This window comes from Lagenorhynchus albirostris, chromosome 18 (genome assembly GCF_949774975.1).
Source record: "Lagenorhynchus albirostris chromosome 18, mLagAlb1.1, whole genome shotgun sequence".
Classification (NCBI taxonomy): domain Eukaryota; kingdom Metazoa; phylum Chordata; class Mammalia; order Artiodactyla; family Delphinidae; genus Lagenorhynchus; species Lagenorhynchus albirostris.
In genome coordinates, this window is record NC_083112.1 from 11,018,039 (window position 1) to 11,043,211 (window position 25,173).

The following is a 25,173-nucleotide window of genomic DNA, read 5'->3' on the forward strand; positions in this document are numbered from 1 at the left end:
TTTATTGTGATTTACTACCTCTTGATGTTTCATTTCTTACCCACGGAAATCATTTTGTCTTCCCTCATTTTACCCATACACTGTTCTCAAAGCACTAATTTCTTAATAGAGCTACTAAGACACGTCCCATCTCTATTTTTTAAGTTTACACTCTTGACTTCATAGCAAGTTGTTTCGGTACATTTTCTAGTCTAGATTAGAATCCTGGATCTGCTACTTACTCATGTGTGACTTTGGTTATGTTGCCTAACCTCATTTATCTTCAGTTTCCCTCTCTGAAGACAACTATGCCTTTTCCTCATAGAGTTGTTAGGGAATTGTTTAAATAATAAAGACTGACTGTTTCTAGTTTTTCTTGTATGCTTTAGTTGATAAATATTGAACTGTTTATTACAAGTGAGGAATAAATATTTCCCTAATCTTGGAATGATATTTCTGCAAGCAGTTAGCCTCCTTAATACTAATGTATTAAAAATTATAATAGGAGTTAGAAAGACCATCCAAAAACATAGGTCCACTCTGTTCTAACGTTTATAATAAATGTTTTTACAGCTTCTGGCAGTGAAATCAGGGAGCCATAACTGGGCTCTTTTGTAATTAAATGATGTATAGAAAGGGGCATTGTTTTTTTAACTGTGAAAGATAGAGCCTTAGGCTTCACAAAATAGCTTGATTGTTAGAATTACACATTATAATTGTTAATTCCTTTAAAAGCAGACTATTTTTTGTTACCACTGAGCCCATTTCTGTTATTTACTCATTTGATAATGGTTCTTGGGTAGACCAGATTCTACTTAAGCATTTACAACTCATTAAGGAGATTAGTCTAAAAAATTCTTCAGTGTTCTTCCATTTTAGTGTATACTGATTCTTACAAAGATTTATTCTGAGTCTTATAGACTTAAACTTTGGTATCTACTTCTTTTAGTTCAGGCAGTAAGTTGTCATTGTTTTTCAAATCTGTTTATTTCTCTGTGGTTCACTTCTGGAGAACCTCTTCTAAGTTACTAATCATGGGTTTACAAGTTTCATAGTAGTGACCCAAGTCAATTGGATATATGAATATGAAAAAGTAAGAAATTCTTGGTGAGACCATGGCACGGTGAAAATGATGCTTGAGTTGGTTTTGCTAGATCTACAAGTAATATCTAAGAGTACACGATCTACAATAATTTAGCTTTTCCTGGAAACATAAGGTTTACACTGGCTGTTTCATGGTACTTTATGTGATCAGATGACTACAATTTTTAGCTCAAAGTTGGGGTAAGAGAACTGGTAATAGCTAACGTTAACTCCTTAACTGAATGCTAACTATATGCCTGACTTCGTTACTAAGTGCTTATAACCCAATTACTTTATTTATTTAATCTTTACAACAACCCTATTAGGTAGGAACTTTTATTCCCATATTGTAGATGAAGTGACAGGCTTAGAGAAGTAGCGTCATTAAAGTGAGTGTTGCAGCTAAAATCAGAATCCAGGAAGTCTGAATTAGAGCCAATCTCTTAACCATTCCCATAGCTATTTTTGTTAATAAACCAGAAATAGTTGGAGGAGTTGAAGTCGTTTCACACATAGAAGTAAACCCAACCTTTAACCAGAGAGAATATCTAGGTCAGTAAAAGGTTGGAAGTTAGCATAAGGGCTAGTTTCTTATAAAGTTGAATTTTGAAACTGTTACAGAGAAAATATATATACAGAGTATAATATTTTACAATTTGAGAATATTTTGTTTTTAAATTCTTGAATTCTAGAACTTTTAAAATATTCGCTTCTTTGTCATTAGTTGCTGTGAGAATTAAGTTATTTACTATATGTAAAGCACTTAGAATAATACTAAATGGTATGTGAGGTTAGGTGGTGGTATTATTATTACCATTATTTTCAAATTTATATTATACAGTGTGCTCATCCATCCATATTAATGAACACCTTTCATTGATGGAAAATTAATTTGACTTCTTTAATCTAATCTCTAGCCCCTGTCTGAACCTAATTTATGTCTTCTTTTATACTTTATGTAATTTATAAGCCAAATGCAACCTTTTTTGGAATAAAGTAGAACATACGTAAATACATATATAGATCTTTATTTCTAGAATTTAGCACTGTTAGTGCATGGACTTTTTCTTGTCCACAGATATACTTCTAGTTCTTAGAACAGTAAGTTCTAGTCTTTAATAAATAAAATATTTGTTGAATGAATAAATGAATGAATGACTTCACATTTGTCACACATTTTATATATGGCTATTATTTTCTGCCTATATTTTCCATTCTCTAGATCAAAAAGATATCCAGTTTGTTAATGTTCTTCCTTAAGAATGGTACTTATTACTGAATAAACTAATTAATGTGAGATTTGATCCATAGAGAATAGGAGTATCATTGTATCTTTTATTACATGTGTATTTGTCTATTGCTGTAGTAAAGTAGCATTTGGGAGGAGGAGTACTACTTTTGACTCACTTGGCATAATGCCACAAGTCAAATATGCTGCCATTAAATCAGCTTTCTTTCCCAGTTCACATGTTTTTTAAAAAAAAATACTACTAGATATTAGGTATTTCTCGTGTAAACATTTTTCACATTAATTCTGTTATTTCAACATTTACTGTAAGTTTGCTAATCTAGTTTCATGTTTCTTCATGTTTTATACATGGAGGTTAGACCCACCTATTCTTTTTCATTTACATCTATTTTATTTGTCAGTCTAGTAATATAAAAGAAAATGAATTTTCATGTCTTAAAATTTATCCTTAGTGATCTCTGCATCTTCTAGTAATTTTCACTTTTCAAAGCCAAAATCTTTTTAAGGGAATTTGCCCAGAATCCCACCTCTTAGTCATTTGCTCTATTTTACTCTATTTTTCTAGATTTGAAATCACCTTTTCAAATTGAAAAAAAAAAATTAGACTTCTCTTTGCTAGTTTTAATTTTTACAGCACCTTTCACTTTAGTGAAATTTTCATCAAAATTAATTTCAGGCTAGAAGACTTGAAATTTTTTAAAGTAGCTAATACTTTCTTGCTAGCTTTGCTGTTATATGTGTAACCTCTCACATTATCATTGGTGATTTTTTTTCTGTTTATTTTTAGCTGGTTGGTGGAGAGTTTGACTTGGAGATGAACTTTATTATCCAGGATGCTGAGAGTATAACATGCATGACAGAGCTTTTGGAACACTGTGATGTCACATGTCAAGCAGAAATATGGAGCATGTTTACAGCCATCCTACGAAAAAGTGTTCGGAATTTACAGACTAGTACAGAAGTTGGGCTAATTGAGCAAGTATTGCTGAAAATGAGTGCTGTAGATGACATGATAGCAGGTATGGGATTATCTGACAGGAAAGTATAATTTAAATGTTTATAAAGATTCATATGCTTCTCTTTATATTCTATAGGTTATATAGTTTTGTTGAAGCTACCTTGTTTTAAAATAGATAAGTAGAAATGTATGGGAAATTTGCCTTTTATGTTAAGGGGAAACCTGAAGAATGAAAGATGACTTCTGTATTAGACAAAAATAATTACTATTTTGGTTTTCCAGGTTTTAGAAAATCTCAGTAATGTGGAATAAGTGCTATGAAATCTATCAGAAAAATAAACAGTACATTTCTATGTAGAACTTAATTAATAAACCTTTATATAATTAAAATATCACAATACATATTACATTTCTATAAAATTAGCACTTTATTAAAAGTTCTGTGAACTCCATGTTCTCCAATCTGACATATATGGTACTATGACAGGAGGTGCTTAAAGCCTTCGGACAAGCAGGCTGTAGTTTTTGGAAGTGTCAATTTTACTTTGATATTTTTTTGGAGGAACTTTTGTGTTAAAATAAATGCAGATATATTGTTAATTAGAACATACTATTTGCATGAAATTTCAAGATAAAAATAATAATTTGGTGTTTGTTATTTCAAATAATAATTTTCATATCTGTAATTCTTCACTGTCAATCCTTTACTCACCTGCAAGTCCATTCTCCTCTGTAGTTAGATGCACTTCAGTAGAAATGTTTTGAAAGATGGTCCCAGAGCAACAGTTACTCCCAGAAAATAAGAAGTTTGAAATGTTGATTCTCTTAAGCCATGAATCTTCCGTATAACTTTCTTCTGACATGAAAAGGTTTCATAATTCTAAAAGTGCTAGTATAATTCCTCACAATATATGATCAATATCTGATCCTTAAAAATAGTTCAACACCAGAAAATCCTCTATAATATTTTGATCTATGCATAATTAATTTTAATATCAGTAGAACAAAACATTAAACAAGAAAAAATAGAATGAAGAATAAAGATCAGTGCTTTTTAAATTTAAGCAATATTTTGAAATTTTTGTTTTTCTTATAGAGTATATTAAAATCATTTCTAATTGCTTTTGAGGTGGCATCTATCTCTATTTAGAATGATGTAGTATTCTCTATATTGGTTACTAATGGTTAACTTCATGAAAAATGAGAATCAAAATTAAAACATCTTTTTGATGAAAATATGGTACCATCTGCAAATTTTAGCATTAACAGGAATTTATATGTATAAACTTACATGTACACATGTTGTATAGAACATCATGTGATCTTTGAATCCTCATATCTGGATTTAAGCCCTTAAAATTCTTTTTCTTTTCTTTCTTTCTTTTTTTTTTTTTTTGTAAATAAAGTGCACTTTATAGAATGCACTTTCGAAAATGAGCCACAATTACGAACATACTAGCTTACTGTACATAATTCATGAGCACTGAGAAGTAAGCTGATAGTAAGCATGATAGTACCACAGAGCTTTTTACATTTTCTGTTATACAAAGCTTCTTAATTCCCTTATCCTTTATTCTCATTAATGATAATGTGGATAACACAAATTTTTCACTTTTTGTTATTTAAGTGATGAATAAGTGCTAGAAAAATACCTCTACCTTACTTTTCCGTAGAGAAATTAAAATTTAGATGACATACTAATGAAGCACCAGTAACCACCAAAGCACTACTAAGTTTTCACTCTGTTTTGTAGCATGCTAAGTTCAAAGAAGTTCTTTTCATTTAATAATATGAAGATATCATATTAGAAGGTGGTTAAACATCTATACTAAATTGATAAGAGAATTTCATAGTCTTAGTATTTTTTCTCCTTTAAAAATCTGGTATAGAAAAGACCTTTCTTAATAGACCTTTTAAAATTTTATAATAAAATTAAAAACTGAGGTGCTTGGCTATCTTATCTGTATAATAAATAAGAAATCTTAATAATTATGTAATTAAATACAAATGTAATAGGTCACTTTTTGTGACATACATAGGAGATGAGATAAAGTTTTGGAAATAGAATTCTTTTAAAATAGTATTTGTAGGCATACCTTTAAGAAATCTTCTATGAAGGTTTTGTCATTGCAGCTAATTGCTTAAAAATGCTTTATATTAACTTAGGATTTTAAAGTGCTTGGTTTTTATCTAGAATTTTTTTCTTAGAAACAGATATTCTGACTAATATGTAGTAACTATGAACATTTTTATTACTTGAATGATGAATGGTCTTTCATTAAAAGATATCTCTTTAAAATGGCATATCCACAGTCACAGGTTTATCGTAGAGATTGCTCACTTATAATGGTGTTAAGTAAGAATAAGTCAGTTCTTTTTTGATGAAAATAACCATATTAAATTTCTAATTTGAAATACATAATAAATATTTTTAAAGTCTCAAAGTTCAACTAACTAATCTATGATATTGGATAATGTATAGTACATGTCAATAATTATTTCAACTTATCCTAACCTCACCTATTTTATTAATTGATGATAAATTGTTTATAATGTATATGTGTATTTATTGTAATAACTTGCGTAGTATCTTTAATTCTTAGGACGTGCTTTAGAAATTGAGAAAATGAAGTATAAGTATTTAGATGTTTAATTTCTTGCAAAAAATGATTGATAGAGGTACTATTACAATGTCTAGAGATGAGAAAGTAATCAGAGACAAGAGATTAAATGTATAATTTTTTCTTATTATTTGGTGAGCTGGTGTGTCTCTTACGTGAACATAAACACATTATCATAATGGATATCACTAGTCAGATGTTCAAATGGTACTTCTATTTAGAGACTAGTAAGTAAGAGTGAGGGCTCTGGAGCCATACTACCTAGGTTTGAATTTTGACTACCACTTAGTAGAGTGCGTTCTTGGGCAGTGTGATTAAGTTATCTATGCTTCACTTTCCTCATTTTTAGAAGGGGATAATAATAATACTTACCTCATAGGCTTGTTAGGAGGATTTGTGAAGTTAATGCATGTAAACCACTTGGAATAATGCCAGGCAAGGAGTGAACGCCCCAAATTGTTGTTAATGGGCCAAGGACTATTTCAAGAATGTACTTTATTAAGAGTAGATAATTCTAAAAGAAAATGTGGTTAACCATCACTTTTTCATTTGAAAATAACAAATTTACAATGTTAAATCATTGTACCGTTGCATTTTTTTGCCTACTTTTCCCAGCATATAGCAGATTTGTGTGTGTGTGTGTGTGTGTGCACGCGCGTATGTGTGTGCATTCTGAGAATTTATAAAATCCATTTTATATAATTTTTCAAAGAGAAACTTAATTGAAATGGTGATTCTGATGGGAAGAAAATCCTAAAATTCAAATATAAATTTTTGCTTATCTGATGAGTTAAAAATTTTTAATTAGAACGGCTATTCATGAGGACATTTAGCTATAATACATATCCATATATATGTAGAAATGACAAGCTAACTTTTGCTCTTTCAAAAAGTATATTTACCTTGACAGATGGCAGCTCATGACTAGAGTTCAGAATAACTTTATTTTCCTTTGAAGATCTTCTAGTTGATATGTTGGGGGTTCTTGCCAGCTACAGCATCACTGTCAAGGAGTTGAAGCTTTTGTTCAGCATGCTTCGAGGAGAAAGTGGAATCTGGGTAAGCCGTGGTCAGAGGGAAAAGTATTCAATATCAGTGCATTAATACTTAATGTTCAACAGTTCGTCTCTAGAGAGCTATAAACTTGAATTTGTAACGGAAATTGTTCCTCTAAGAGTTTATTAAATGATTTAAAATTAATTTTCTTTCAAGTTAGAAAACATTCTGGTGGTTAAGGTGATATATTAGGTATTTTTGTTAAATTTGTACAGTGACATTTCTTTTTCTTGTTTCCTTAGCCAAGACATGCAGTAAAATTATTATCAGTTCTTAATCAGATGCCACAAAGACATGGTCCTGATACTTTTTTCAATTTCCCCGGTTGTAGTGCTGCGGTAAGTTTTAAATACATATGTTTGTTTTTATTTCTTTTAAGTCAACTCTGTGAAGGTATAATTTACATACAGTAAAATTCCCCAATTAAAAAGTACAGTTTGGGCTCCCCTCGTGGCGCAGTGGTTGAGAGTCCGCCTGCTGTTGCAGGGGACATGGGTTCGTGCCCCGGTCTGGGAGGATCCCACATGCCGCGGAGTGGCTGCTCCACAACGGGAGAGGCCACAGCAGTGAGAGGCAAAAAAAAAAAAAAAAAAAAGTACAGTTTGTTGAGTTTTGAATAGTCCTGTAACCACCACGACAGTCATGATTTAGAACAATTCTGTCACCCACCAAAATTCCCTTGTGTCTCTTTGAAGTCTGTTCCCTCTCCCTAGGCTGTCCCTTGCAACCTTTGATTTATTTTGTGTTTGCATAATTCTATCTTTTCTAGAGTTTCATATAAATAAAATCATAGTATGTAGTCTTTTCCGCCAGACTTCTTTTACTTACCATAATGCTTTTGAGATTATCCATGTTGTAGTTTATCAGTAATTCTATTCCTTTTTATTCTGAGTAGTATTACATTTTATGGATATACCGCAGTTTATCCATTCACTAGTTGATGGACTTTTGGGTTTTCAGTTTTTGGTTATTGTAAATAAAACTGCTAGGTCTTGAATAAAGGTCTTCTGCAGGTATGTATTTTTATCTCTTGAGTAAATACGAAAGAGTGAGGTTGCTAGTTTTTATGTTAAGTATGTATTTCATTTCATGATAAACATGCAAATTGCTTTTTCTGTAGTGGAAAATTTTGCATCCCCATCAGCAGTGTATGAAAATCCCAGTTGATCTGCATCCTGGACATTGTGTCTTTTTAATTTGAAGCATGTAAATGGTTATGTAATGGCACCTCATTGTAGTTTTAATTTTGTGTTGCCCTTATGACTGATGTTGAACATTTTTCATGTGTTTATTAGCCATTCTTAAACCTTTTGTGATGTTTGTGTTCAAATCTTCTGTTCACTTAAAAAAATGTGATTATTTGTCTTGTTATCTTAAGAGTTCATTATATATTTGGGGTGTAAGTTAATTTGGAAATGTGTTTGTCAAACATTTCTCCCAGTCTGATGCTCGTCTTCTTATTTTCTTAACAATATTTCTTGAAGTACAAAAGATTTTAATTTTGATGGAGTTCAATTAAAATTTTCTTTTATGACACATGATTTTGTAATCTAAGAAATCGGTGTAAACCAAGGTCACAGGATTTTTTTCTCTTATGCATTCTACTGAAAGTTGTGTTTTTTTACCTCTTATGTTTAGGTCTGTGATCCTTTTGTATAAATTTTAAAAATATGATGTGAGGGAAGGTTGGAGGTTAAGTTTTGTTTGTTTAACATATGACTATCAAATTGTTTCAAAGCCATTTGTTGAAGAGACAGTTCTTTTCACATTGGATTGTGTTGGCACCTTTCTTGAAAACTATCTGGCCGTGTTTGTGTGGATCTAGTTCTGAGTACTCCAATTCATGGGACACAATATATCTCTCCTTTTATTTCATTTTCTTTGATGTTTCAGTGTTTTGCAGTTTTCAGCATGCCAGTCTTAAACATCTTTTGTTAAATTAATTCACAAATATTCCATATTGCTTTATGCTAGTATATAAAAATGCAAATTTTTTGGTATATTGACCTTATATCCTGAGACCTTGCTAAACTCACTTACTTGTCCTAGCAGTTTTTTTAGTAGATGCCTTTTTATTTCATTTTGTACCTTATTGCACTGGGTAGGACCTTCAATTAGTAATCGTAACAGTCTTGACTTATTCTCAGTCTTGGGGAGAGCATTAAGTATTTCACCATTAAGTATACTATTAGCTTTAGGTTTTAAGATATATCCTTTATCAGACTGAGGAAATTCTTTTCTATTCCTATTTACTGGGTTTTTTTTTTCATCATCAGTAAGTTAATATCAGTGTTGAATTTTATCAAATGCTTTTTCTGATTTTATTGAAATGATCATATAGTTTTTCTTCTTAATCTTTATTAATGTGATGAATTACAGTGACTGATATTTCAGTATTAAATCACCTTTGCATTCCTGGGATAAAAACTACTTGATCGCAGTGTAATAACCTTTTCATACAACACTGGATTTGATTTGCTAACATATTGCTAAGAAACTTTGCAATTATTTCTATGAGTGATTTGACAATCTATTTTTCTTTTCCTGTGATAGCTTTCTCCAGTTTTGATGTTAGGGTAATTCCTCATAAAATGAGTTGGGAAGTATTTGTTTCTCTCTATTGAAGAGTTTGTGTAGAATTGATAATACTTATTCTTGAATGTATGCTAGAATTCACTATTGAAGCCATCTGGGTCTGGAGTTTTGTTTGTGGGAAGGTTTTAAACTACAAACTTGGGCTTCCCTGGTGGCTCAGTGGTTGGGAGTCTGCCTGCCGATGCAGGGGACACGGGTTTGTGCCCCGGTCCGGAAAGATCCCACATGCCGTGGAGCGGCTGGGCCCATGAGCCATGGCCACTGAGCCTGCGTGTCCGGAGCCTGTGCTCCGCAACGGGAGAGGCCACAAAAAAAAAAAAAAAATAATAATAATAATAAACTACAAACTTAATTTCTGTAGTAGATATAGGGAAATTTTCTATTTGTTTTGAGTAAGCATTGGTAGTGTGTGTCTTTCAAGTAATTGTCCAGTTAATCTAAGTTGTTGAATATATTGGCATAAAGTTGTTAATCATATCCTCTATTATGCTTTTAATGTCTATGGGATATGTAGTGATGCCTCCTCTTTCATTCTTGTTACTATATTTTTTCCAGTCAGTCTAGCTGGAAGTTTATCCATTTTGTTGTCTTTTCAACTAGCTTTCTCAGTAAGCTTGATTTCATCATTTTAATATACATGGTAGCATTGTAGAGCGTATGTGTAATTTTTGGCTAGAAGAACCGGTTTTGATTTCTGAATCCTCTAGTTCATTACTGTAGAGGACTAGTCCTTAGTGCTTCTTAGCTTACTTTCATGTAAAATATTAGCATTTTATAATGGAATAGGGTTATTGTGAGCCTGTAATGAAATAATATACTATTTAAGCACTATATAAGTTGTAAAACATAATGTAAATATTTATTGCTCTTTGGTTATTACAGGTACTTAAATGTCCTTTCAATCTCCCATTTCATCAACCATTATCCTAATTTTATATTTTTTCCTGACTATTTTGTTACTAATCTTTTAAGTTAGTTTCTACCAATTGTGAAACAAAAATAGGAAAGTTAAAAAAAAAACAAAACACTTTCAAGGTGGAAGCAAATCATTTTACATATCAGTTTGTTAGTGTAGAGCATATATAATATGTATGTATATTGTGGTACTTAGCAGAGAAAACACTGTCACTGTCCCTAAGGGGATGAGGGTTCTTTTATATGTAACAGTTCTAGTTATACACATTATGTATTTCTAATACATTTTACAGAGCTGTTGTTGACCTGACATCTGATAGATTTCAGTCTAAGGTATGGGGAAGAAGAGCAAAGTGTTTTGACTGAAACATAAGCAAGTTGCTGTTTTATATATAGAATTAACAAAGTTTAATTAAAACGGAATTAATAACTCTGTTTTAATAAATTGCCTGAATTGCCTCAGTAAGATGGCAGTTAATCCTGTTTTTAGCCATTCGGTCACCAATTACCTATTGGTATGCAATGCATTTTACACACACATACACACACACAGAGATAATTTTATTTATATGTTAGTAGTAGTGTATGTTTGAATTGTTTTTGCTCAGGGGATATTGGTGGACTTACACTATCTCTTCCGCCTTTCCTGGTTTTTCCTGCATCACTCGTTTCCATAAAGGGTAGTTTGGATCAAGAGTATATTCTTTGTAGAGGAGGAAGCAGGGAAGGAACTAGAACTTTTATAACTATTATTTCATTTGAGTCATACAAGCTATATAAGATAAATGATATTATTGTTGTTACATCAGTTGAGAAAACTAAGTAAGCCTCTACGGTATAACATTGTTCAGAGTCTTAAAGTAGAGTCACAACCTGAACCAAAATTTGCCTGCGTTTCATTTAACAACGGATTGGCTAATTTTCAGACATGTTACTTCTGCTATTGAACTGCTGAAAAATTCAGATAGGAGCTGATTTTAAAACCCTTACCATTACAGTGTGTTTGATAATCTGCTTCTGGATGAGCATGAACCAGTGGCATCTTAGTAACAAGAGGGTACATACTGTTTGGACCACTGCTCATAGCAGTGACTTTGCGTGATTAAAATCATGATACAACTTACTTTCCCTCCAAAATAACCATATATGCTAGGTCTTCTGAATTGTATTTTATATTGTGGAGATGGCTTACTATGAGCCTGCTGCCTCCATATGAGCAATTTGGTAATACTTACAGAGAGTTAGTTGAATTCTGCAGTGATTAGTGTAAAGGTGAATGACAAATGTAAGATGGCATTTTACCATTGTGCTCTGTGACCTTTATGGATATACTATCTAGATTTGCTTTTCATGATTATGGTTATTTCTTGAATTTGCTTACTTTAAGAAATAGTACACTTATCTATTCACTGAAATAGTTAACTGAAAGCATCCTATATGAACACCAAAATCATTGTTTTTGCAAATTACAAGAGATAAGAATATAAATTTTGGAGTCAGCTAGTCCAGGAGACAGTAAGGGATATAGATTTCAGAGTTCTGTGGACTCATTGGACACAATGAGGGATACCCAATTGTGGATACCAAAATATTGTAGAAGGAAATACAGAGGAAATGTGAAGGCAGCTTAAACCCAAAATCAAAGAGATAGTCCAAAGGTCATGCCTTATTGCCATGGGATTAGAAGGAAATATAAAGAGTCTAGAAAATGGGTGATCAGGCACAAACGGTTGGGGAGTAAATGGGCCTGGATTCCACATAAGGCAGTACTCTACAGAGTTAGCTTTTGTGCCTTAAGGGAGAGTGTATGCATCAGTTAAAGAGTTGAAAAAGCCTAGGAATACAATGTGCACTGTAAGAAGGAGCTGGTTGGTAGGTAAGTAGGAGCAGGAAGTTGAGGCATACCCTCTAGAAATGGGAGAGTTCAGGTCCGTAAAACATTTTTTCTAGCTATTACATATTGAAGACTATACTTCAGTAAAAAAAAAAAAATAATAAATTTAAAATACATACGTAATAAAAAAAAATAATTTTAAGAGAATGTCCTTGAGTAGAGGTAACTATCTTGTTGAAGAGATTGGCCATAATAAAGATCCTTGTCGATGAAATTTTTAGAAGTCCACAATGAAACTGAGAAAAATGCAGTCTTAGAGCCTCTCAGGTGTTTCATACCAGTTGTAGCAAGACCAAAGACTATTATTATTTCATTATCACTCAAGCTTATTAGCTTTTTCTTTTGTGAGATTTTTTTCTTTTTTCTGTTGTATTTTGGTTCACTAGTGTTTGCAACTGAATGTGATTTAGGACTCTCTCAGTCCTACTATGGTGGAAGTGTAGTTCTGGAAAACTTGAAGAACAGCTTGTCTCAAATTCTTTCCTGTATCTCTTAGTTTAATGCAGCATATAAGTTCCAATGTAGGGCTCAGTAGACCAGATGATAAGACTGATGATATAGAAAGTGCTAGGGCCACTGGTTGGAAGTAAGAGATCTCTTGGGCATGTGGAGTAATGGGGGAAAAGAGAAGGAATGGGCCACACTCTGCGTGCTTATTAACGCCGCTATGATAGTGCTGTCGTGGACTGCCGTGTCTGGTATGAAAGGGCACTTGGGTATGCTGGTTGTGGCCAGAGGTTGGAAACCATGAATCTGACCCTGTTCCAATTGTGTTCCACAGGCAATATGAGCAAATTAATATATTTGTTAAGCTATTATTATAATTCTATAGAATCACTTTACTTTTCAATGTCCTCAATAAGTATTTCTCCTGTTTACCTTGGTACTCTGAAGCATCTATAGTAAGTGAAGTCTAGTTTAGTGAAACTTATGGATGTATTAACCAGCAGTAAACTTGGCAAGAATTGCATTTTGCTAGCAAACAAAAAAACAAAGTAAAATATTTCCCTTTTTAAAAAGTCGAAAAAAGGCTGTATTGACAATTAAAATGCCTGGACTAATTGCTTAAATATTAAAATCTGAAAGGACATTATATAGGAAAATTTTTATTCATTGTTAGGGTTTGAGTCTTCATTTGAAATGGTGTGTGTGTTTATGTGTTTCTTTGTGTGTGTTTTCGTTTTATTTATGCAGCAGGCGCTTTGCCACTTTGAGATTTTTCATTGATCACATATTGATTATTTTCTATGTCTTAAGTCTCAATGCTGGAAGTATAAACTATATTTCTTACTCTTTGGGAACTCATTGGTAGACACAAAAGCAGCTTGTTAGAATAAGCTATTGTAGATTTAGGTACTAAGTGCTATGGAAAAACAGTGAAAAGAGAAACTAGACTGGGGTGAAGTCCAGGAAAGCTTCACAGGAGAAGGAGATATTAGCCTGGTATTGAGGGTAATTGGGATCTTGTTGGAGGAAGTGTTTTGCACAGAAGTAGCATCATGTACAAAAAGAGGGGCTATAACAGAACAGGTGGAACAGCTGCTGTGTTTAGATATACTTTGGAAAGTGGGGTAAGGTCCAAGAAGAGAATAAGATTGAAAGGGTTTGTTGGAGCCACAGTGTGTGTGAACAGCCTTGTATAACCTGAAGAAATTTAAACTTTATTTTATATGCAGAGGATTTTTATATGGAAGCTATATGTTATATTTGAGTAAGGTCATTATCAGCAATATGAAGGATCTGTTTGGAGGAACAGATCAGTTATAAAATCATAAACGGGGGCTTCCCTCATGGCGCGGTGGTTAAGAATCTGCCCGCCAATGCAGGGGACACGGGTTCGAGCCCTGGTCCGGGAAGATCCCACATGCCGTGGAACAGCTAAGCCCGTGCGCCACAACTACTGAGCCTGCGCTCTAGAGCCCTTGCACCACAACTACTGAAGCCCTCACACCTAGAGCCCATGCTCTGCAACAAGAGAAACCACTGCAATGAGAAGCCCACGCACCACAACCAAGAGTAGCCCCCACTCGCCGCAACTAGAGAAAGCCTGCGCTCAGCAATGAAGACCCAACACAGCCAAAAATAAAATAAATAAATTTTAAAAAAATCATAAAGGGTACTTATCTTTTATGTGAAGGAATTTAGATATCTCATAGAAAGATAAGTAAATCCACTCAGATGTTTTTTGACTTCAAGTCAAGTAATATACCACGTTCTCATTTTTTCCTTAGAATGTCTAGATTTTTTTTATTACTATTACCTACTGAATACTATATTATTCCTTTCCTACTTGTGAGTGGATTTGAATCGTTTTTGGTTATAAATTTCAATGGTTCAGTTTCTGAATGATAAATCTCTTGCTTTAGTATTAATATTATTTCTTAATACTTATATTTCTTCAGTATTTATTCCATTAACTTCTCTATTGCTTTTGGATTTGAAAATTCAGCTTTCTTTAATCAAGTGAAATATTACTGAAAACCTAACATAAACTATAGAAAACTGAAAATTCTGGAGCATATGTATAAGGGACTGTATATTGGTGAACTTGGAGGTGGACTTCTTGGAATACAGTCTGAACCATACTACGTAACTTAGATATGAAACTTGATTCATTGAGAATTCATTGAGAATTTGAAAATAATGCTTCTAGAGTCAACAAACAATATTAATAGATTATCTTAATATGATAATAGTTTCTATTTTTATATTTGTCCTTGATTCTTTGATATTTATACCTTCATTGTTTTTTAATCTGTGGAAGCCATACTTGACCTTAGTTACTATTACATTTTCTTTAACTGATACTTTTGTATCTTTTTCCATTACCTTGTAGGCAATTGCATTGCCTCCTATTGCAAAGTGGCCTTATCAGAATGGCTTCACCCTAAACACTTGGTTTCGTATGGATCCATTAAATAACATTAATGTTGATAAGGATAAACCTTATCTTTATTGGTAAGTAATATATTTAATTTTAGTACTTTTGTCTTAAGCATTTCAATCTTGTAAATATGGAACAGTGTCAAGTGTCAAGGCAACGTATTAAATAGAATAAATAAATAAATATATGTTAAAACTACAAAGATACAATTATGTCAGTTTATTTTATTCATTTTTTGCTGTTGATTCTAGGCAACCTGCCTATTTTTTCCCTCAATTACATTTTAAGAGTCAAGGGTTACAGACCTCCTATCTCCAGTCTGCATAGTTCAATTGTGTGTTCTTAGTAAAAAAAAAAAAAAACCAAAACAACAAACTCCTACCAGATTTCATTCACTTTGCTTTTTGACTTAACATGGTTCTGTGAGCATAATTAAGGTATGCTTTAAAAATATTGATTTTGGTAACCATTTGAGAAGATACTTGCAGTGCTCTGAAATAAGATTGCCTGAGTTTAAGTTCTGCCTTTACCATTTACTGTTTATCCTGTGCTTTGGTGTCTTCAACTGTAAAATGAGGATAATAATGGTACATATCACATAGGATTTAATGGTAGCATAATATTTAAAGTGCTTTTTGTACAATGACTGTTCAGAAATGTAAGTGTAGAAAAATGTGAGCTATTAATAACTTGTAAACTCTATTACAAAAGACTATATATGGATAGTAATGAGAGTTTTAACAAGCATCTGAACTTCCAAACATAAATGGGGATGAACTTCAGAAAGGTCATTTTGGGGGCTTCTTTGGTGGCGCAGTGGTTAAGAATCCTCCTGCCAATGCCGGGGACACGGGCTCCATCTCTGGTCCAGGAAGATCCCATATGCCGCAGAGCAACTAAGCCTGTGTGCCGCAACTACTGAGCCTGTGCTCTAGAGCCCACGAGCCACAACTACTGAAGCCCTCACACCTAGAGCCTGTGCTCCGCAATAAGGGAAGCCACTGCAATGAGAAGCCTGCGCACCACAACGAAGAGTAGCCCCTGCTCGCTGCAACTAGAGAAAGCCCGCACGCAGCAATGAAGACCCAACACAGCCCCCAAAAAAGTCATCTCTAAATGCTCACTGTGCCATACAAGATACGATACCATTTACATAAGATCATATGTTGTGTACATTTAAAAAAAAAAAAAAAGAAAGGTCATTTTGGGAGATCATATTTTTATTTCAATAATACTGTCATTTGTCAAAACATTTACAGGTTTTGTTCTTTTTTTTTTTAATATATATTGTGATTGAATTCACAGCTGGAGGAGTGCTCCTCTAGAAGAAAATAACTATATTTCATACTCACATCTTGTTTCTTTTTTTGAGTGAAAATGTATTCCTTTGCTTGATTACCTACGTTATTTATCAAAATTGGCCATGACTTTTTTTTTTTGGTAAAGTTGTAAGCTATTTTCAAAGATATAGTAGAATTAAAGAGCCAGTTGATTTTGAAAACGTTAACTGTGTACATGATTTCTGTATTTGTTAATTCCAGGTGGTCATTGAAGGTATATGAAATCTACTTGGTAGGCTTTTGTTGGCTATTAATTTGTTTTTATGTATTTGTGATATTTTAAATTGAACTATTAAAAGGTTCTGTAGTCTTCTATTTTCCCAATTTAAATGCCTTCTTTTAGTTGTTCTAAACTTTTCATGTTTTAGTCTTTATTTGGTACATGTAATACCCCTTCTACTCTATAGGGATGTAAGTTTTATTTTTATAATTATGTTTTATATTATTTGTATAATACTAATCTTTCGATATATTGTTCTTTGTCACAGAGGATATTACACTATTCTCAGTTTTCTTTGCAGTTTTCGTACTAGCAAAGGAGTTGGTTACTCTGCTCATTTCGTTGGCAATTGCCTGATAGTCACATCACTGAAGTCCAAAGGAAAAGGTTTTCAGCACTGTGTGAAGTATGATTTTCAACCACGCAAGGTAGGTATAAGTAAATTATCTATTGAGAATGACACAATTCACCATTCCCACTCTCTTAAAACTCACCTATTATGACTTCTGTAATATTCTCTTTTATTGGTTTTCTCGTGACTCCTACTGCTTCCCTCTTATCCTTATCTGCATTTTCTTTCTACTTTTATATCTGACTTTTGACATAAAAAGATCAGGCTCCTGACCTCTCTCATTCTCTCTCTTGCTGTGATCTGTTGTATGGCATTCTTTCAGTGAACATTCAATATGTGTTTACTGAGTGCCAGACACTGTTGTAGGCACAGGAGATACGACAATGAACAAAACAGACAGCATCCTTGCTTTTGTGAAGCTTATGTTTTTTTGGGAATTTTTATTCAGTTTTATGATAGATTTCCTCCTCTATTCTTATTTCCAGAACTTTATTCTTATATTCTCATCTCCCTATGAGATATGACCAAGTGAATGTCTTTCTGGCCCCGCAGCCTCAGAATGTGTAACATTGAATTTGCCATCCCAGTCCCATATCATTTATGTTCTTAAGTCCTCTGTTTTTTGTTTTTTTTTCTTGCGGTATGCGGGCCTCTCACTGTTGTGGCCTCTCCCGTTGCGGAGCACAGGCTCCGGACGCGCAGGCTCAGCGGCCATGGCGCACGGGCCCAGCCGCTCTGCGGCATGTGGGATCTTCCCGGACCGCGGCATGAGCCCGTGTCCCCTGCATTGGCAGGCGGACTCTCAACCACTGCGCCACCAGAGAAGCCCAAGTCCTCTGTTTTGATTAAGAGGCTGCTGTCTTCATAGTAGTGGAGACTTGAGTCAGCTTCAGCCCCTCTTTGATCTTTGTATCAGTCAGTTAAATTTCCAAGTCCTTTACTTAGTATTGCTGAAATATAGCTTTCACCTTTATAAAATTCTTTACGTGTTGCTTAAATTCTTCATATTGCTCTCTTTTTATCTTGGATCCTCTGTCTCCTCCTCTTCCTCCTCCTGATTTATATTCCTGATCATATTATTTCACTGTTCAAACCAATCATTTACTTCTTACTTACTACAGAATAAATTAAAAATTTTAGCCTAGTCTTTCATGATTTGGATTTTATTTTCAGCTTTTTACTTAAACCTTTTATTTTGGCAAAACTGAGCTGATATACATGCTTCACTTTTTTATCTCTTCCTTTTCAAATGTTCGGTCTCGGGCCTGAAATACATTTACTTGTCCCCTTACTCTCAGCTCTAGGTCTTAAATCCCACCCCATTGTTATGTTCCATTTCACATAAGATTTCCGTGGAATCTGTCCCTGATTTGCCTTGCTTTGCTCCCCAGATACAGTCTCTCTTTCAGCATATTATTTCAGTATTTCTTATGGCTGTTATTTCTTTTAAACCTTTATTATTCATTTATATGTGCATTATTTAGTAACTATTGAGACTAAGCTATGTGTTAGATTCAATTTTGTATTTCCTCATATGCCTAATACAGAGTATTGAACTTGGTAGACTGTCAATGATATATGTTAGATAAATAAGTAAAATATGACTTTAACAACCAAAAACCGTTTTCTTTCCTAAAGGAGTAAGTTACATTTATTTGGACAGCTAATTTATATTGAGCAGTTTATTTCCCCGTAGTATGAAATAAATGGGGTATTACTATTGATACAGTGAGAAAAAGGGCATGCCTTGTTGTGGTCAGTGCTTTTTTGTAGGTAAGTTCCCAAGAACCTTTTCCATGTGGAAGTGAGAAGAAAAGCAGTCATGGCAATAAAGACCGAGTAATTTAGGTTGTTGCTATGTTATACACATTTAAAGTCTAAAGCTTACTAGCCTTTTTTGTTGTTCTTCCAGCATAATAATGCATATTGCAAAGCTAAGTTAATTTTTGGAATTGTAGAGAATAGAGCAATATCCATGACCATTAAGAGAGATTTTATGCTTTTTGAAAAAGTGTTTTGCACCGGTTTAATGGAAAACACAGTTACTTCGAATGCCAACAACTGCCACATTCTTAGATCTTCATTCTGATCCTAAAATTTTGGTATATATTTTATATAATTTATTTATAATATATTATTATATATGATTTGTGTATAATATGTAAATGTACTATATAATATACAGAAATCATGCAGTATCTTTTAAATTTTCTGCACATCTATGAAAACAATATTAAAGTATTTCAACAATCATTATTCATTCAAAGATTATTCCAAGGCAAACTTTTATATGAGCTTTGTGACTTTAATTGTAGATCTGAGGAATTATGTTACTCTAATTATAATTCTACCTTCTTCTCTCCCTTTCCTCCTTTACCTCCTCCTCCTTCTCTTTAGCTCATCCTTTTCATCTCCCTTTTCTTTCCCCTTCTTCTCCTCTCCCTCCTCTCTCTTTTCTTATTTTTCTTCCTCCTTCTTCCTCTAACCTTATTTGGTTTAGGTAACAGAACCAGTTTTTAGACTAGAGATTCAAACTTCAGAGTAACTGGTTAGTGTATGTGTGTGTATGCTGTCCTCCACTATGGATTTGTAGATGATGAACTCCCTTTCTAAGTCTAATGTTAAACCTCCAGGTTTGGTAATACAGAGAGACTTTTCTTAAGGGAGATTCAGCTGATCCTAGCAGCCCTGAATCTTGTTTCCTGAGATTGAAGGTTTCACTAAATTCAGCTTCTTAAGTAATGATGGCTTCAAGGAGAGGGATGTTGCTCTCCTGTTAATGTTTAGACCCATGAAATATACCTTTGCTTAATATCCGCTAGAATATGGATATTCAGAGACCAAGTTGAAATGTACTTTTAAAAGTCTGTTTAAAGGTAAAGAATAACAAGAGAAAATGCAGAGAAACATGCAACTGTATCATTAGATATATAGATATAATTCACTCATTATCAGCTGGGGTTTACTAGAGAGATCTTTCTTTTGTTTACTGGACTCCATCTTCGTGTCACAGTAATGAAACATTTGAAAGTCCAGAGTCTAAAAAAACAAGGGACAGAAGTATAGTTCTCCATATATACACTAATATGTATAAGATGGATAACTAATAAGAACCTGCTGTATAAAAAAAATAAGAAGTATAGTTCTCCTTCCCAAATGTTTAAGGCCTGGTCCCCCTTCCAGATTCAAGGGTCTTTCTTGGATATAGATCAGTGATTTTGTTCACCTTCTTCAGGGCATACTCTACCCCTTATCCACAGGAACAACCATAGCAGATTTGATGAGCCCATATAAGGTGGTGAGAATGCTTCATTTCTTTTTCTTTCTTTTTTGTTTGTTTTCTTGTTTGCTTATGATCCCATGTGTATTGTGCCACATACTGAAGAAAATATTATTTTGGATGGGGTTTTCAAATATATATTTTTATTTTTACATGAGTCTAATAAAAATCTTTCTCTTATGTAAGGGATAGTTTAATAATTATTTCTATTAAAGAATGTCAATTTAACAATAATTCATTAATATATACTTAGAAAATAGCTTAAAAGTAATGATTCTAAATAAATTTATACATTAGAATGGGAGTTATATTTTCTTGATACAAATCCCACTTTTTTTCATATAAATCTCATTGCCTCTCCTCTAGAAATTCTGATTTATTAGATTTGGGATGCTACCCAGACAGTTTGCCAGATGTGCCAAATTATTTAGAATTTTAGTGGAAGCTTGTTAGAAATACAGATTAGTGCAATTATCATTTTCATGTCAGGAATATGAGTTTTTAACAAATGCTTTAGGTGATTTTTCTCATCAGACAAGTTTAAGAAACAGTGGTTTAAAGAGTATAAATAAGAAAACTTAGCGTCAAGGATCAAATAAAATTGCCATTAACTAATAAAAAGCAATTTAACCCCTTTGTTCTCTCCCTCTCCCTCTCTTCTGTCTCTGTCTTTACATTTTTCCCCTTTGAAAAATGCATTCCCAGTTGTAATAGGTCTCTCTCTCTGTATATATCTTGTTAGGAGCAGGATCAGGGAGTGATATGGGTTTTGAAAGGCCTTCTGTAAAGATTTTTATAAATCTTGAAAATCATTAGTATTTGATTTTACTGTTTCATTATTCGAGATAACTCCATTTTTTATTTTTTCCCTTTCTTTAGTTTTTAAAGGGTATACCCTAGCTAAGTTGTTATCCTGCCTAATAAGGGGTTTAGCTAGACTATCAAAAAGCGCTTTCCTAGTGCTACCACTTAACCAGATGTTTGACCTTGTGAAAGTGAATGTAAACAATTAGCAGATTACCTACTATGTAGTAAATTTACTCAATACATGTTAGCTACAATTGATATTTGTATAAATATCATATTACACTTTTCTGATGAATTCTTAATATGCATCCTTTTTTCTTGTTCCTGTTGTTGTATTTCTTTTATAGATCTATTTTTGAGTTTCAAACTAAATGTAGACCTCAGCATACATGTATAGTATCAGTATGCATATATAGTCTCCGAGTTTACTCCTGTTTCCTTTAGTCAAAAAATATCAAGTCAAAACTTGGGCTCTTTTGATTTAAAAAGACATTTGTCTGTTATCTGTAGAGTATATCTTGATTTACTAAGGAAAGAGAATAGAAAGGTTAATTTTCCTATAAATAAGTATTGTTTGTTCTGAGATCAATATATTCATTAAATTGTGTATTCATTTATTCACCCATTTAACCTTTAATGTTAGTGTTATGACCAAAAGCAAACTCTGTTTATAACTCCAAACTTAATTATCTGGCTAATAACTGGATAACTATATTATCTTAAGTTGATGGTACCACTACCCATTTAAGTGAAAAATTGGAAACCATCTTAGACTCCCTTTTTCTATATTAGCAGTTCCAGTCAGTTCTGTTAATTAGTCGCTGTCCCCGCTTTTTAAAATTACCAATGCCTTTGTCTTAGTGTAGGCTCCTATGGTTTTCTTACCTGGACTTTTGCTGTGATTTTCATTTATCTTCATCCACGCTTGCCTAACTGCCCCACTTCCTTACTGCTGCCAGTTATGTTCCTAAACTATGGAGATGATCATTTCACTTTCCTGCTCAAAATTCTTTAATTATACCACATTATGCAAAAAGTAAAGGCCGATTACAAAAGGTGAACTATGGGTCTCTTTATGATCTGGTCTTTGTCTATTTTGCCTGCCACACCTGAACACTGAGAAAAGTTTTGTCAAACCGCTGTGCTCCATGTACCATATTAAGTTTCTTCTGCCTGGAATGTTTCCCCCTTGTTTACTCAACTGTTCTATTCATCCTTCAAGTTTAGTCTTAAGCTTTATTTTACTCTTTTAGTGAACTCTTCTCTGTTAGCCTTCCTTCTCTGTCTTTCCTTTCTACCTACCCTCAGTTAGTCATTACTTCTTTTGCTCCCATATGTGTAATTTAGATATTATCCATTGTTTTATAGTTGTTTTCATGTTTGTTTCTCTAATGAAACCTCCTTTAGGCTGTATATGTTACATTTCTTTATGTGCCTACGATCTGGGGGACACTTGCCATGAAGTAGGCCCACAGTAAATTCTTTGAATGAACGACTTTGAGGAGTAAATAATATCAATTTTGTCAGAAAAAATCTCATAATGAAGAAATAGTAGATAAAAAATAAATAGAAATATAGTCCGTGGTATCTTATTTATGGGTGTCAGATATGTATTAGGAACAGTTTTTCATAATTTTCATATATTAAAATTGTCTTTGGGCAACAGAAAATCCCTTTCTATTAATAGATATTTATTTATTTCTGTTGTATTTAGAGGTTTAAAATTTCTAAAAATTTTATTCCAAAATATAAAGATTGTATCTCCTGTTTTACCCAGATAGCATTCTGGTTGAAACTTTTTAAACTCAATGAGTGTTAGAGAGGTAAATTTTAATTCTTATATGTGTAAACTTCTATAAGATTTTTCTTAAATTTATTTTAAGCTCAGTTTCTTGATAATTTTATAATATTTAGAAACATGAGTCACTAAATGACCAACTTTGAAGATTTTCTTCTAATTTTAATCAGGGCCACCATATATGTTGCTTTCAGGTCAGGTGAAAGCCTCAGTTTGCAGTAAATTAAGGATGATCTAGAATAAAACAACTTTAAAACAGACATGTTTTAGGGGTTAAATGGTTTGACCTGACTTTTTTTTTATGTAATTGAGGAAAAGTGTTGCTTGTATTACTGTCTTCTGTGAGTTGTTCAGTGCACTATTTTTATTTTCTAAATCAAAATGAATAAAATTGAATTTTGTTCAAAGTATTTCAGATACCTTTAAATGATTAATATTTTAGTGGTTAAGAATTACTCTTATGGCTTTATATTATGTAAAATATGTATGAAATAAATTGAATAGTGCTTTTAACTAATCTGAAGAACAAACTTTGTACTTTATATTTTTATGTTTTTGGGGAAAACTAGTCTAAATCTCTCTTAACTGATGAAAGCATAATTGTTTAAATATCTATAAATCATTTGTATTTTTCTGTAGTTTAGAAATAATATTTCTATATTATCTGCATTAGGCTATTAACTCCAAAGAGGCCAAGGATTAGATCCACAAATTGTTATAGAACTTAAATCATCTCATATGAAAATAGACTTTAAAATGCTTTTTGTTGACACTGGTAACTATAAAATGAGAGCTGAGTATAAACTCATTCCTTGATTCATAATTAATAGTCACACATTATTAAGTTAAATATAATTATTCCTGGATTTAATAATTCTAAATTGTGGAATTGAAATTATCTAAATCTTATTATACATGTTAAATTTTTTTCCTTGACAGATTTCTCCTGACTGTTCAATCCAAAGTAGAATCCTAGGATATTCTTTCTCAGTTTACACTGTTCTTATTTCCCCACAGTAATCATCATGATTTTTAATTCTGTATTTGTTTACTTGTCTAATGTATGGCTCTTCCACTGCTCCATAAATTCCAGAAGAGTTTGAACCTATGGTCTGTCTGTAAAAACTGGGTATTTGCAGTGCCTGGCGCAATGCAAATGTTATTAAATGAATGAGCATAAATATAATTGTATTTCCACAATTTTTGGATCTTGGTATAGTGGAAGGATGTCAGTCCAGAGCTGAAAGCGTTCTTGCTCCGTCTCCATCACACATTTATTCTTTATGAGTCATTTTTTTCACCTGTAAAATGAGAAATGGGAAAGGGAATTTGAAAAAATGCTAGTGCATGATCATTAATATTCCTTCAAGCAAATTTTTGTAGTGTGGGATAAATGTTATGGTTGCTTTTAAACAGTAATAACTAAACATTACATATTGATATCCTAATTTTTTTTTTCATTTAAGTGGTACATGATCAGCATTGTGCACATTTACAATCGATGGAGGAACAGTGAAATTCGGTGTTACGTTAATGGACAGCTGGTGTCCTACGGTGATATGGCTTGGCATGTTAACACAAATGATGTAAGTTTTTATTTATCTGTATTTTAATGTATTTGAGTGTTTGATCTATCACTGTTTATAGCATGAATTGAATAATAAAATAGTTTGGTAGAAACAATACTTTTACTTAGAAATTTTTTTCTATTAAGTGAACTCTTGGTTTAATTTAGTATAATTAAATTGCTAAAAGATGTGATTAATGATACAAAAAAAAGGAAAATTGCTTGGCCAAATTATTAAGTATTAGGTCAAAAATATAAATGCACTATTCTATTCTTTTCAGAATCTCAAGCATTAAAAGTTGTGTCTTATACCTTATTTTGATGGGAAAGCAAGACCTTAAACAGAACGAATAAGTATAACATGTGACTATTATTTACTAGATAAATGGTGATAAATACTGTGGAGAAAAACTAAGTGGGAACAAATATAAAAGTGTAGGTATAGGGAAGGGAGAAGCCAGATGGTCCAGAGATGGTCTTAGTGAGAAGAGTGGAGGGAGAAAGCCATGTGAATATTTGGAGGAAATATCCCATTCAGTGGAAGCAGTGAGTGCAAAAGCTTTGAGGCAGAAGTA

General features: G+C 32.9%; 1 protein-coding gene across 1 annotated transcript in view; it reads left to right on the top strand.

The window, feature by feature from the left end:
* The window catches only part of NBEA (neurobeachin), a 627,916-nt gene that overhangs the window by 48,030 nt on the left and 554,713 nt on the right, over nt 1–25,173 (top strand). The window contains exons 2-7 of the mRNA XM_060128644.1: nt 3,099–3,330; nt 6,849–6,949; nt 7,189–7,284; nt 15,187–15,308; nt 17,096–17,222; nt 24,498–24,617. Coding sequence (XP_059984627.1) covers nt 3,099–3,330; nt 6,849–6,949; nt 7,189–7,284; nt 15,187–15,308; nt 17,096–17,222; nt 24,498–24,617 — 798 coding nt within the window. The remainder of the gene's footprint in view (nt 1–3,098; nt 3,331–6,848; nt 6,950–7,188; nt 7,285–15,186; nt 15,309–17,095; nt 17,223–24,497; nt 24,618–25,173) is intronic.